Source organism: Caloenas nicobarica, chromosome Z (assembly GCF_036013445.1).
Source record: "Caloenas nicobarica isolate bCalNic1 chromosome Z, bCalNic1.hap1, whole genome shotgun sequence".
Lineage (NCBI taxonomy): Eukaryota > Metazoa > Chordata > Aves > Columbiformes > Columbidae > Caloenas > Caloenas nicobarica.
In genome coordinates this window covers 67310074-67325668 of record NC_088284.1, presented here as the reverse complement: position 1 = coordinate 67325668, position 15595 = coordinate 67310074, and the positions used below count along the sequence as shown (strand labels likewise).

Sequence of the window (15595 nt, the reverse complement as noted above, 5' to 3'; positions counted from 1 at the left end):
CTGAAAAGGGCATACATCTTAACAAGTGATCCATCTGAGAGTCTGAAATTTTTTTTTCAGTCAGCAAGATTGATAGAGCTTGAGCAAATGTTTCTGAATAACTCAACCCTTCCCATTATTCTACCACTCTACGGTAGAGAAACTTTTATTGACTTATGATGTCATTAGAGATGGTAGCGTGTATGACATGAGTTGTCATACATATCAATGCAGCATTTGGAAGCATCTGAGTTGATGCTGCAGGGGACATGTGGTTTCTCAAGCTCAGCTTGACCTTGTGCTTATGTGTCATATGGGCATGAATTCTGTAATGAGGTTGCCATGCAACCAGACCAGAGAAGAAAGCAGTGGCTTCTGTTCCACGTTCTATAACAACCTGGTTTTTGTCACTGGCTGGAGTTGGTAGGCTATTGCCACTTTCTTCAGAGAGCTCATGTTCAATACTGTGGGGATTTCATGTAACTAAAAGCCCTTGAATTAAAATAAAAACTTGAAGGAGAAGGTTGTATATTGGAGCTGGTAATGTTCACTGTCATCCTAAAGTCTGAATCCTATAGGGCAAACCTGGATACTGTTTTAACATAATACAATAGTTAACCTTCATGTGGCTCTCCACTGTATACTGGAATGTTGTGTTCTGTCCCTTCTATCCCCAGCAATGCAGATTTCGAATTTATTAGCATTAGTTCTAATTCAATTGATTATTCTAAATTACATTTACTAAAACTAGGATTTTATTAGTATTAAGTTATGAATACATGAAAGGCAATACTTCTGCTTTCTACATGTTTAACTCTTTCTGCATGGAATCCTGTATGTTTTCCATTCCCAGAACAAGCCTTGGCTGCAGTGCCTATGTAGCTGTTGTGGGTACTCAGTGGGTCCACCTGCTGTTGAAGTCTCTGGTTGCTCTGCTTTAGCAGTAGTCTGAAAGGACTGGAAAATAAAAGAAAAATTAAAAATTTCTTATCCCTAAACTGTAAGTTGTATACAGGCAGGAACAATTTGTTTGCAAAATTCGCGTCGAGTTGTGCACAGATATGTCCTACTCTGTGTGTGCTGTTTTGTAATGGTGCTGCCATAGAGCTATTGTTGCAGGTTATTTGCTCCTATATTTTGCTTGTGGATTGAAAACATTATTTTTTGTGTTAAATACAGGTATTTCTCTTTGTTTCAGTGTGCAAGGATCCACCCTACAAAGTTGAAGAATCTGGGTACGCTGGTTTCATTTTACCAATTGAGGTTTACTTCAAAAACAAGGTATGGAATTACATAGTTTTCATATTTAAAAAAACAACAACAACAACAACAAAAACCAACCAAACAAACAAAAAACCCACCAAAAAAGAACAACCCAGAAAAAAGCCCCATGTGCAAGTGAGAGTTTTTTAGAGATTTACAGTTTAATTCATAAACTCAGTTAAAAATGAGATTTAAAGCTATCTTTGTCAATAATGTTCCTCAGTCGAAAGTCACTGTAACTTTTAGAAATATGTAATTGTGTTTAGTAGATAACTCTATGAAATTAAGATTACCTGATAAAATAAACAAGTTGAATATAATTATGCAGAAGAATTACTAGCCCTAGTCAGACGTGGACAGACTTTAATGTTTAAGTAAGTTCAAGAGCCACTTAAATTTTAAGAAGGGAAACCAATCTTGATTACGTTGATTTCAAAATGAACTCATTGTTCTATTTTAGTATTGCTGATCTTTTTAATTTGTTCATTTTTTGCTCTTTCAAAGCAGTCTTTTTTTTTAATCCTGCATCCTCAGTCTGCATAAACATTCTTTTAGATTGCATGTGAGCATTGAGTCTACTCAACATTATGAGTGGGCACAGTTTAAAAAAAAAAAAGTGCCATTCTACAAAGATTGTGTTATTGTGGTATCTTCAATTCAGAGTCTAAGTAAACGCTGCAGTTACTGTGGGTCTCTTAGATAGCAAATATAGAGATTTCCTTTAATGTATGTAATGGAGTCTGTATTACTAATAACTCCTTCAGATAAAAAGAATTGGATTTGGGTGGAATTAAAGAGCAAAAAGCTTGCAAGGTTTAAGGTGCAGTACCTTAATATCTGCAATATTTTACATTGCTTTTGTATGTCATGTGCTTTGGGGGAGCTGTTATTATACTTAGCATGCACTTGTAAGATCCCCTTGTGTTTAGTTTATATTACCAAGATGCAGTTTAACATAATTATTTTAATCAAGCTTAGTGAAAAACTAAAACTGAAAGAAAATAGAAATGCATAGTAAGAGACTTTTGTTGGAACCCTAGTCACCTAGAATTTGTGTTAAAATACCACTTTGTTAGCTGTGTATGCCTTCAAGTAGATATTCCAGTATTCTTTTGTCTTTCACAGAAAGTTCTGTTAAGGTGTGAGGTGTGGATAGTTCTGCTCAGGAACTTTCGAAGTTGTAGGTTTCAAACAGGTAATTAATTCTGTAATGTTCCCTGTATCAATCTGTGAAGAGGAAGGCTTAGTATACCTTGTTTGCTGTTGGAAAAGAAACAACTGCCTCAAGTGAGTTGACTGGCTTTTTTGATATGCTTTTTAGCTCTGTCTCCATTAGGGAAGCAGTTTTCGTTCAGGAAATCTAATGAAAACCAGCCCATTCTCAAACTCCTCTGTTAAGAGCTCATCCCAAAACTGGGCAGACAAACTCAGAAGACTGAGTTTGACTCAGAAGAGAGAGTGACTCAGAAGAGTCAATCACTGAAGCATCTCTACAGAAAGCTTCCTGCCCGACATCTCTTTTTTTGTTTTCCACTCAGACTTTTGGCTGCCTTTGATTGTGGAGACCTGCAAGTCTCAGGACTTCTCCAGCAGGAATTGTGGCTTAGCCTGAGATCAAGAGGGCAGCAGTCATTACAACTCACCTCACCCTCAAGCAGCATGTGGAATTAGGACGTTTGCAAACTTCCCTCACCCCTATTTTGGTGCCATGGAATACAAGCAGCAGCAGTTGGACTGTGAGTCAGCTAGCTCTTCACACAGCTGCAGCAGCATGCTCTCCCTTGGGGTCAGTACAAGACAAAGGAAAAGTGGCACAAAAATTGAGCTGGCATTCCTGAGGCAAATTACTGCTTTCTCCTTGGTCAGCTACTCTTCCTACCCTAAGCTACTTCACAGGTATTCCAGTACAGAAAAAGAGGAGATAGACAGAAGGAGGAAGAGGAGACAGACCACCATCACTTATGCAAGGTAGACAAATTTTCAATTTTTTGTTCAGAAAGTACCCTAATGAATAGAGAAAGCAAGGGTACAGGAAGCCACCTGGACCATGGAGGATTAAAAGGTGCCTCTTTCCAGGACTAAGCAGAAACTGGTAGAAAATCTAACAGGCATTTAACCCTGATGGAAAATATTCCAAGGGAAAATGACAAACACATCCCCCTCAAATTCAGCAGCAACACGCTGTAGTTGTTAGCCTTTGAGACAAAGTCCTTGAAAAAATGCTTTCAGGTCAAAAGACTTGCTCTGGAAAATGCAGTCCATTTAGGATAAGGCTCTGTTATGGTTTAACCCCACCTGGTTGCTAAGAACCATGCAGCCACTTACTCATCACCACCACCATCCTGGGAAGGTGCAGAGGGAATCAGAAGAGCAAAACTGAGAGAACCTGCGGATTGAGATAGAGACAGTTTAACAGGTAAAGCAAAAGCCGCAAATGCAAGCAAAGCAGAACAAGAAATCCATCACTACCTCCAATCAGCAGGCAGGTGTTCAGCCATCTCCAGCAAAGCCAGGCTACATCATGCATAATGGCTTCTTGGGAAGGCAAAAGCCATCAGTCCTCAAGTCTGCCCCTTCCTTCTTTCACCAAAATATATACTGAGTGTGATGTCATGTGGTGTGGAATATCCCTTTGGTCATTTGGTGTCAGCTGTCCTGGCTCTGTCTCCTCCCAAATTCTGGTACCTTCTTGCTGAAAAGCCCTTCTCTTGATATAATCATTGCTTGGCAATGATCAAAACATCTGTGTATTTTCAACATTCTTTACATACTAAGTCCCAAACACAGCACTATACCAGTTACTAGGACGAAAGGTAACTATCCCAGGTGAAACCAAAAGGGGCTCATAAATTACAGGATATTCTGCCTTCACTCTCACACAATTTTGAAATAATGGCAGTGGTACTGGCGGTCCTTTGTGGTTTAAAAATCTGCTTTTAAATCACTGGTTATGTTCATCCAAGTTTATTTGAAGACTCCGGTTTATAAATGCATATAACTTTGCTCTTATGGCAAACCTGCTGGTACCAAGTGTTTACCTGTAGCGATGTCACAGATTTCTAAGCATACTGAGGAGTAAATCACTTCCATTTTCTTTTCTGCAAGAAATCAAGTGTTAATCTTTCTAACAATATGAAATATCTTCATCCATGATTGCTATTGAAAATGGTCCATCAAGAAAATAATTCATCTAAGGGAACTGCTGTCTCTGTCTTCAGAAGCAGACTACTGCAGGCCATTTATTTCAGGTCTCTTTATTTTGTCTCTGCTCCAAGTCTGGAGATGGGACAATGAGGATGTCACTTGGCTGTATTTGAAACCTCTGATTTAACTTTTAGAATAACTGAGATTTCCGTGTTTTCTGTTCTTCACATTCATGGAACCCTGAATCAAAACTAAATGTTTATAGTATTATTTTTTTAAGCATTTGTCACTGAACAGAGCGTGCATTTTGATTATGTGCAGTGTTGGATTATGTGCTAGCATTTTGCTGTATCTCTTCCTCCTCTTCCCTCATAGTTCTCTTTTTACTAAAGCTTTTCCTGAATTTGACCTTTTACTTGTGTTCTGCCTTAAAACTGACCTGGGCTTGGTGGCTTCTGTTGCACAACTGTACCTTTGGAGGAAGGGCTACTAATATTGCCTTATGTGCACTTATATACAGCTTCTAAAAGAGACTGTGTAAATGTGTAGTACAAAACGTACTTAGTATCTTCCCTCTGGTATTACAAACTGAAATCTATTCAATGCCAATAGTGTCCATTTTCTGCTGAGGCTTTCTCAGGGCAGTAGAGCTCTGATGGTTTCTTCCAAGATAAAATTTGCCTTTCCTGTTTTTTCTCACTCCATATTGGTACAGGGAACATTCAATTTCATTTTTTCACTGCAGTGGCAGAGAATTTTAATCACTTGGAAGCTGTGGTGGAACACTGTAATCTAGCTGGCCACACTTGTTCAAGACAATGAAGTTTCATTAATAAATGAGCAGACCCCATACATAGGAGATCAAGTATAGTTGGTTGCAGCGGTTTCATTCTTCCCCCTTTCTACAAGTTGTGAAGAAAACAATAGTGTTTGGCTTCAGTGGAGGAATTTGCATTCAAAACTTACTGCAGTGTCTTCAGTGCTGTCTAGGGCTCTGAAGTGTGATTGTGTTGGTGACTGAGTTACCTTGTGTCAGCTCAACCATGATATTTGCCTATGCGTATGTCTATAGCCTGTGCCAAACATGACATAACACTTTCAATTGAGCCTTGTCATGGCATCTTGGAGATCATGCATTTTACCATGTGTTATCATGGGCTGATAGGAGCTTCTCTGATTTACTGCAGCTCAGCTGACACTTGGTAAAGTCTGTCATGTGTCTGAGAACACAGAGAATGGTTAAAATGGTGTAATTTTCACTTTAATTGACAGTCTGTATGTAGCCCTTGTTTTCAACTTAGTTTTGGTGCTAGATGTTTCTATCTGGTTATTTTCAACCCTCAGGAAGAACCTAAGAAAGTTCGATTTGACTATGACTTATTCCTGCACCTTGAAGGCCACCCACCTGTAAATCACCTCCGCTGTGAAAAGCTCACGTTCAACAACCCGACAGAGGAGTTCAGAAGGAAGCTGCTAAAGGCAGGAGGGGTGAGTCCTGCACCCATGTCAAAAGCCATCACAGTAAAGATGTTGCTGCTTATTGCTGGTGCATGTTTAGTATAATAAAGATTGACCTGACAGTGAAACGAAATGAAGTGTTTTTGTGATTACCTTCATATAAGAGCTCAGTGCTTGTTGTCCTTAAGTGGAATGGGTGAGTAAATGAGCATGTACCTACCTTAAATTCACGATTAGGTATCTGTCGTCACATCCAAGTGATTCACGGTTACTTCTGCAAAAGCAGAACTTAGACTGTGTACGTGAAGCATTGCTTACTTGACTTTCCAGAGATGAAATACAGGAGAGCTACTGTGATGTAAGTCATAAGAAAATAAAATGTCTCGCATTTAAAGAGAAATGGTTTTATATTGAGCAGAATAAATTCAGTGGTTATAAGGCAGAACGAGTTAGAAACGCTTAGTAAACCTACTTAAATTTATATAATTTGTGTTACACAGTCTGAACCAGAAATGTCCAAGATGTCTTTACATGTTGGTAGAATCAATTGATGTGAAAAGCCCAAAGGAAGTTTGTCCACTTGGAGAGAGGAGACGGCCAAACCTTGAGGTTTGCATGGTTTCCACTAAGATAAATTTCTGCTTTGTTTCACATGATGGCAGAGTCGTTCATGCTGGCAGGGACTGCCAGAAGTTCAACCATGGGCTGTGAAACCTCCCTGAGTCCTGGTTCCACTGCTGAGCTGTCTTCATAGGGAAAAGGCTTTTCCTGATCTCCAGCCTGAGCCTCTCATGTGCCAGCTTGGGCTGCTGCCCCTTGCTCTCCTGCCACACACCGCTGTGAAGAGCCTGACTTTGTCTCCTCCATTCCCTCCTGCCGGTGCCAGGGATGCTGTTGGGTGCCCTCCAAGCTGTCCCTTCCCTTGACTGAACCAGCCCTTTTCTGGCAGCCTCTCCTTGCAGGGCAAGGGCTCCAGCCCCACTGTCTCAGTGGACTCCCCTGAAGTCTTGCCAGCTCACACAGATTTTTCTTGCACTGAGAGCACAAAGTTGGACACTGAAAGGGTACACTAATGTGGTCTGATGAGCACTTAGCAGAGGGGACAGTCCCTGTCCTTCCCTGGCTCTCAGGGATGTCACCTGCCCACGAGACCCTAGGCACTGCTGGCGCTCGTCTGCCCAGACGCACGGCTGGCCCTGGTTCAGTTCGCTACTGTCCAGTGCCCATGGCCAACCCCCAGAGCTGTTTCCCAGCCCTAGCCTTGTTGCCTCAGGGCTCTGCTTTGCTGGGACAGGGCTTGACATTTGTCCTCATTGTATGTTGTGAGTATGCTGTTAACTCGTTTCTTCAGGCTGTCTGGGTCCCTGCTGGTGGCAGCTCTGTTCTTGAGTGTCAGGTGCTCCTCTTCCCCAGTTGGTTGTCATCTGCAAACCTCATGATCGAGAGTGTGTTCTTTCTCCTCCTCCAGGTCCCTGATAGAGATGTTAAGCGAGCTGTCATACTGTGGTTTTATTAATGTAAATGCCAGTGCTTATCTCTATATTTTTTAACAGTCATAACAAAAATGGGTAGCCCTGTTTGGCACAGTTAGACAACAGTAGGTTCTGGGCTGGAAGTAAGAGGGAGCTGGTGTGAGAATATTCAGCCTGCTGAAGAGGATCTTTGGAAAAAACCAAAATAGTGGGTATAGTCTGAAACATCTTGTTACCCTTTTGAAGAAGAGAACTGTTACCACTACAGATGTACTGAAATAGAAGCATGAGCTATGTTTTGTGTTTGCATTTATTAGGTGCAAGAGGGTATCGTGTCTGGACAATGTATTGGCTCTTTAGTGTGTTTGCAAATAAAACATCAAGATTGTATTCTGGAAAACTTCATGAGCCACTGCTTTAATATTAATCATATCAGGTCAGTTGTCAATGGACAAGTTTTACCCACAAGTGTAATAAATCTAAATGATGCTAGCAGGGATTTTGGGGGGTGGTGGGTGGCTGAAAAGGTAAAAATAGAAGGCTCCCCTTCCACTGCTCATTTTCTGTGCCTTCTAATTTTAGGTTTCTTGAGTTAACAAAAGCAAAAATGTTGCCTAATTGTAAACAATGAAATGTGGCAAGTTTTGATCAAATTATTTCCCTGAATATATCAGCATTGTCATTCTTAAAATGCTTTGCGTCATTGCCTTTTTGTCTTCTGGAGGCTACAAACTGCTTGCCTTTTTTTTTTTTTCCTTTCTCCTCTATTTTCCCCATTTCCTTCTAAGAAGTGGGTCCCTTCTTTTTGGAGCTATTGGTGTTTCATAGTTCCCTCTATAGGCTTTCAGACGTAGGGGTTTATCTGATCAGCTTGGCAGAGATGTCGTAATAGCATTTTGTCTTGTTACTAAAAGTGTCCATGAAGGGCTTACATCTCCCAGCATTGAAAGGCCCATTACACTTTTATGAAATGCTGTACACGGGCTTTTCTTTGACTGTGGTAGAAGACCTGGAAAGCTGTCTCTTGCTTCCAAATGTAAGTAGAATGGAAAATTGAATGAATTAACAAAACATTTTTTCACTTGTAATTTCCATGGTTTAGGCTGAGAAAAGCATTTACAGGAAAATGAAGTAAGAGATGGGTTTTGCAATTACTTTTAAGTCAAAACAATTAATACTTCTAGCTTATGGCTGTTTTCAAGAAAAAGTAAAAGTAAGAAGTAACTGAATTTCCTTGACAGGCAACAAGTCATGCAAAATTAAGTTCATATCCTTCAAAATTAATGAAGTAGCATATTAATGTGAAACACTGAGTGGCAGCTGTAAGAAAAGCACTCTGTGATGGCTAACTGTTGCTTACATGCTTTTAAATAGTACTTGATTTCTGGGCACCTGGAAACCCAGATCTCTGATATAAACTGCTAAACATGATTCTTTATTTCTCCTTTGCATTAACATACAACTATTACCAATAGCATGACCTTCCAAAGGCTCACCTGGCACGTGCATGCTGCCATGTTTGGTATAGACTTGTCTGTGTGTTTGTCTTGCTACAGATTCCTTGGATTATCACTTGGATGCTCACAACTCCCGTTTTCACTCACACATACATCTTGTGGCATCTCAAATGCGAGCTAGTCAGGGATACTTGCTACGGCCAATGTTCTTTTGTCTTTCAAGCTAAGAACCTATTCTTTGTTGTTTTAAAATGACGTGCTAGCAGTCTGCCAGTGCTTTCTCATGGTAACCCTTTCCCATATGCATCCCATTCTTCACGTACACAAAGATCTGACTGGTCACTGAGAGTAAGTGTAATATTCAGGTATCTCAGGTAATTAAACAAGCGAGAACACAACTGTTGCAGAGCTTTGCAGTGCTGCTCTGGCCACTTCTGTTAAGGCAAACAGGATATTTAGGGTGGTGCCAGTCACAGAAATTAGCTCTGTGGAATATTTCTATCATAGTGTTTTATTTGATACCACCAGAATTGAAGCGTTAATGTGTAGTCAGTCTTCATTAGTAGGAGGTCACGAACTTGCTGATGTCTCTTCCAAGTTGAGAAATACTTTTTTCAGCCCTCACAAAGGCCTGAATGTAATTTTAGGACTGTATAAATGTAACTACTCCTACATTTATATAGTCCTAAAATTATATTCGGCCCTTTGAAGGCAACCATGAGGCTGATGTAGCTGCCAGTGAAAATTAGTTTGACACCCCTGCCTTATAAGAAGAAGGATCCGATTTCGCTTCAGAGATTGTATTTCTGTAGTCAGGAATGTAAATAAGAACCCATGATTCAATATTACAAAAGCCATGTCCAATTTGCAGAGGTTTTTGTCTAAGTTTTTGACCTTCAGAAGTGTATTTTCTACACTGAACTTAGCCCCATTCACTGAAAAGATTTAGTTATACTGAAGTCCATCTCTACCATTTACCAACTTCCAGTTGACCTTGTTCTCATAAATGTAAAAAGAAGTGTTTACAGAGGAAATAAAATATTTTCATGAGTACACTGAGCAAATTCAATCAAACCATTCTGTGTAATTGTTTATGTTCCATCTCTTTGTGTATATGTTCTAAATGACATTTCTTTGAGAGAAGTTTTCTGTGGAAATGATGCCACTGAGAATCTTTTGGACTATTTACTCTATGTAGTACCTAATGATGTGAAGCTGATGTGTATACAGATATGACTCATGTGAATTACCAGCATAAACCATAATCCAACCTGTTTCTTGAAATCCCCAAAGGCACCCTGTATACAAATGATGACTTTGTTAATTCATTTCTTACCAAGCAAATTGTCAAGCTACTGGTGGTGACAGAATTATATACATGTAGTCTCCTATAGAGCTTATCCTCTAGACATAGATGAAATTATGCATAAGTAGGTACAATAGGACTGAAATTTTCATTAGGTAAACACTGGTAAGCATTGATGCTTATGTGGTCATTGCTTCCTAGATTTGTTAGTTTCCTTTTCTGATTGGTTTTAGACTCTAAACATAAAAGAGCCTGAAGGAAAAGAGTTGGCACTGTGATTCCTGTGTATGGATATGGGAAGAGGAGTGATACTGATTAGGAAATTACAGTCATTAAAAAATAATCTTCAAATCTGAAGTAGATTTTGAAAGTTGAATCCCACTAAAGCCATTTATAAACAGGGTCTGACCCCATTGATGGATTTTATGTTGTCAGTAGCGCTGCTTCTGTTGCTTTTTGGCTTGCATATTTTTCAATTTCAAGAAAAAATTGTAACTTACACCTAATCTGCTTATTGAGCCAGTAGAAATAAATTAGTTTTGAAGATGCTGAATGGTAGCTATGTAAGACTTAAATTGAATCTTGCCTCTGGAAACATAGACTTACTCAGGCATGACTTGTTTGAATATGATATTGTGAATAAGTTAATTTTGATTCTTGTGGGAAAAAGTAGTTAAAATATTTTCAGTCAGTGTTAAGACAGCAATTTAATACAGCCCTTTCTACTGTAGCTGCAAATACGTAAATAAAAATGTCAGTACTGTGTAATGCTCCCAGCTTTTTGGAAGGAGACTCAAAATTAGTTGTTCAATCCAGGAGTACATGGACAATATTTAATAGTTGAATTTTTTTTCATAAAAGGAAAAGCATTATAGATGCCCCTTAGAGAGCAGTTAGCACTACAGACAAAAATAGTAAAATTTATAACATGATTACAATTGTACATGGCTGTTAATGATACAGTGTGAGGGTTCAGATTTAAAGGATGCAAGGAATAGGTCACTTTTAAAGTAATAAAGATTCTTTTTAGCAAGAGGTGTAGTTTTTTGTCTGCTTTCTGTAAAATTAATGTGGAAATGCAAGCAGCTCCGCTTCTGTAGTCAATGCTTTGCTTAAAGACAGTTGATATATTAATGATTAATGAATTAAGAGAGAGAAAGGATCATTCCGAGAGGGGTGCAATTTTTAGGAAAAAATCAACATAAAAATTGCAGTGGTGTTTGGCAAAACCTTATTCCGTTGTTTCAGGTTCGTTTGCAGTTTTTTGTTTTGGTTGGTGTAGGTTTGGGGTTTTTTTAATTGTTTAACAGTCTTTTCAGTCACTTGAGATACCTGCATAATTCCTGTTCTAAAACTTACATTCTTAATCCATGTAATGAAGATGAAATAATGGGGATTTCCCTCTTTTCTCTCTACTCCCACTTTCCTTGCAATTCCTTTGTGTCAGTTGGAATAGTTGGCTTCTACCCAGAGCCAGCTTTAGGTATAATGCTGCTCTGGGGTAGGGTTTATCTTTAATCTTGCGCTTTTCATAATTTAGTAATTGATTTTTCTTAAACTGTGTATTACTTTGCTTTCAGGTGAGTAACTTAAAGGAATTCTAAAAGGTTTTATATTTCATTGTGAATGTTTCAGTTTAAATAGGAATAATAGTTGTTTAGGACAACTAATTTTTATTGTTACTCTTAGTGGTGAATGAACTTTTTCTTCGCTGTAAAACAACATGGGTCATAGCAACCCAGGACCACATAAAGAAATCCATTTGTCTACTACTGGTGCTGAATGAGGATAGTTCATCTGCAGGGCTGTAGAAACATGGTAGTAACAGTTCATTTTTCCCAGAATTCTAGCAGATATCTCATAGCTCTTCCTAAAAGTACTATGTGATTTTTTTTTTTGTTTTCCGCAGCACATTGTGGGGAAGCTCACCAACCTGTGCGGAGGCTGCTGTGTGAAGGTGTTTTTAGATAACTACAGCAGGTAGCTTGGTGTGGATCTGTTTGAGGCAAGATTATTCCAGCTTTGTTGATGGCCTCCTTTCATCCAGGAAAATTAGAAAGTATGTACAGCCAGGGTTGCCGTGTCCCAGGTGCAAAATCCAGCACTTGCCCTTGTTGAACTTCATTTGGTTGGTGATTGCCTAGTTCTGTAATTGGTCCAGATCCCTCTGCAGGGGCTCTCTGCCCTCCAGAGTGTCGGCAGCTCCTCCCAATTTAGTGTCATCAGCGAACTTACTTAGTATTCCCTCAAGTCCTGAGTCTAAGTCATTTATGAAGACATTGAAGAGCACTGGCCCTAAGACGGATCCCTATGGAACCCCACTAGTGACTGGTCGCCAGCCTGACATAACCCCATTTGCTAGAACCCCTTGAGCCCGGCCCGTCAGCCAATTGCTCACCCACCGCACTGTGTGTTCCCCCAGCTGAGTGCTGGACATCTTGTCCAGGAGGAGACTGTGAGAGACACTATCAAAGACGTTGCTGAAATCCAAAAAGATCACATCGACAGGTTTCCTTTGGTCAACTGGGTGGCTAACCTTGTCATAGAAAGGTATTAAGTTTGTTAAGCAAGCACACCTACCATGTGTTGGTAGAGAAGTGTTGTCTTCTACGGTCAGTTTTTTGTAAGGAGGCCTCTGAATCAGTTGTTAGTAGGTTTATGTAGAGGTATTATAATTTCATAATTTTTCCCAAATTGCTGGAAAAGAGATAGTAGAACAGCATTCCCGATTATATTAATATAATTGGTTGTGCATGGTAGTTGTTCTCTCATCCCTTCCTGTGTTTGGCAGTGCATGGAACTACTGAAGTTACACACATGGCAGTTTTTCCTTCCATAGCACTCAGTTGTCTTGAGTAGCAGATTGGAATGCCTTTAGGAGTTGCTGGTATTATGGGGGTATTATGGAGACTGGTCACTTCAGGTTGATGAAGCAGGTGAGATCATTTCTACCCAATACTGTGAATACAAATGGATTTCCTCTACCCACTGTTTCTTAGGCAAAACTAAGTTTTCCTTTGGAAGTAAAGTCTGATCTGAACACAGGTTCTGTCTTACTACATGTATTATTGATCACATTAAAGTTCTGAATCTGCAATTGCTATTTTCAAAGAGTCTTTAATGAAATAACAGGATACAGGATTCAATACACTGAAGTTTTTAGGGCTCACAGTTTGGAATGTCCAGATTTTGTCTTCTCAGAACTGTATGGGATTTATTTTCTCCCTTTCTGGAACTAGATTTGCCAAATCTGCGAGACCTCAGATGGTACTAGTGTTGTTCATCTGGGCCCTGTAGGTCTTTCTGTAGACAGTAATCCTGTTTCTAAACACACAGTCAGTAATACTGAGACTGTTACTGGTCCAGATACTTTCCCAGAAACAGGTATCTCAGAATCCATGCACTTTTAAAAAAAAGTTAGCTTTCTAAGAATATCTGCGTATAACGATGAATATGCAAATGTTTCTAAACTGAAATGTTTCTGAGTTTTAAAAAGAAAATGTATGCAGTGGTTGAATCTCAGTTTCTTTTAGTGCGTCAAACTTTCATGCTTCAGGGAGAAAATGCCAGCTTCTAATCCTAGGAGAAAGAATCCTTGGCAGATTTTTTTTGTTTCTTTGCCTTTAATTTCAAGGTTGGGCAAACCTTGATCCTCCTGACTATTTCTCTTCCACATGGATATGCATCTTTTTGTGATATGAGTGTATGAACAAAACTAGTTTGTGTCAATAAAATACATGCTTAAACTCTATAACTAATGGGTAACCTCATGTCTACTTTTTCTGAAAAGTGATTTGATTTTCATGTGATTTGTGTTCTTTTCTGTGAAGTTTGTGGGTTTAAAACATTGCATTGAGTTTAATTTAAAGGAGAACAATGTAAGTTACCTATTTGACTTAGTCTGTGAGAGGAAATAATGATGGACATGGATTTTCTTTACTTGTTACACAGGTTTATGGTATACACGTGACTACAGATTCTCCCTGTTGTTTTTGCTGATCTTTCTTTGTTAGCTTGTGCTTTCTCTTGAATTCAGCTGGTCTGAATTCAAACAAAACTCTTGGCAAGCTGAGGTTGAAAATGTGTCAGGCTAAAGGAAATCACTTACAGTGATTCATAATAGGTAGCTGCTACTGACATTACCATTGATTTTGCCCAGCTGACTCAAGTTCTTTGAGAGTTCTGGCTCCTGGCAGACTCTGGTTCAGTTGTCTGAGAAATGGAAATGAGGAACTGGGAAGAAAATGTGTTATGTCCTGTGTGGAACCATACTTCATAAAATGTTTGAATACATAAATAACTTCTAAAGTTTGGGGTATTTTTAGTACATGAACAGGAGAGTCAAGGAAGGAGAACAACTTTATTGCCTTCTTCCTCCACATTTGGATTCTAGCAGCAGTATTAAAAGGTAATGCTCAACTTACAGGCCGAGAATAGTAATTTTTTTACCTACACATGGCCCTTAATATTCTCCAAGCTATCACATGATCTTTTGAACAAATTTGTCTGTAACAATATTCATTTGGAGCAGTGTTTAAATTAAAAAAAAAAAATCGTGACTTGAAGAAGCTGTAGGCAGTAAATGTCATCATGACTTGGAGAGGTGGAATATGGAGTATACACATCCTAGATATCCCAGTTTTGCACTTCCCATTCCTCCTTTAACGTAATGTGCATGAGGCATGTGGTGGTTCAGTCTATCCCTCTCTCCAGTATCAGAGGATGTTTTGGTCACATGAAGAGGCAAAGGTGACCACGCAGGGCAACCACAGAACCAAGTGTGACTTTGTGCATGGGAACCTATGAAAAGAGAGATGTTTCCTTGCAAGTGCAGGGCTCTGCAACTTCTCTCCAGCTTCACAGGGCTTGTCAGACAGCAGGTATGCTGTCTGTAGCACTTAAGATTTTGAAACAATAGATAAATGAATAGCTGTTCTAGGAAGCAGTAAAAGCGGGACGCAGCAGCACTGCATCAGAAGATGCGAGCTAGCTGAGTTTCTGTCAGATGGAAAGCATAAATCTTTACAGGTCTGGTAACTGTTCTGTGATGGCTGATTTATCTGTGGTCTCTGGAAACGATCTGTTTGTACTTAAGAGTCTTTAAAATCAAGAAAGGCAGCTAGACCCTTATTATAGCAAAAATGCTGCTTGCTCAACAGCCATCCAGTTTACTGTACTCCAGATAAAGCAGAAGCCTGAAGTTGGAAGTTGGAGCTGTACTGCTTTCTCACTAAAACATCAGGCTGTTTTTACAGTCTGTCTTTGCGGGGGGGTAACCTTGGCTAAGGGCTGAGCTATCACCCACATGCTTTTGGTCACTCGCTCTGTGTCCTCAACAGGGCGGGGGGAGAAGATGAGAAAGCTCCTGGGTCAAGAAAAAGACAGGGAGATTGCTTACCAGTTAATGCCATGGGCAGAACAGACTTGATGGGGAAAATTGACTTGTTGCAAATTAAAATACATTTGAGTAATGAGAAATGAAAAACCAACAAAAAAACCACAACCAAAATAAAACA

The 15595-nt window shown here is 39.5% G+C and overlaps 1 protein-coding gene across 1 annotated transcript in view; it reads left to right on the top strand.

Moving 5' to 3' along the window:
- Positions 1 to 15595, top strand: part of MLLT3 (MLLT3 super elongation complex subunit) — a 120037-nt gene that overhangs the window by 59655 nt on the left and 44787 nt on the right. Inside the window, exons 3-4 of the mRNA XM_065656563.1 lie at positions 1178 to 1260; positions 5731 to 5874. Of these exons, the coding sequence (XP_065512635.1) occupies positions 1178 to 1260; positions 5731 to 5874 (227 nt within the window). The remainder of the gene's footprint in view (positions 1 to 1177; positions 1261 to 5730; positions 5875 to 15595) is intronic.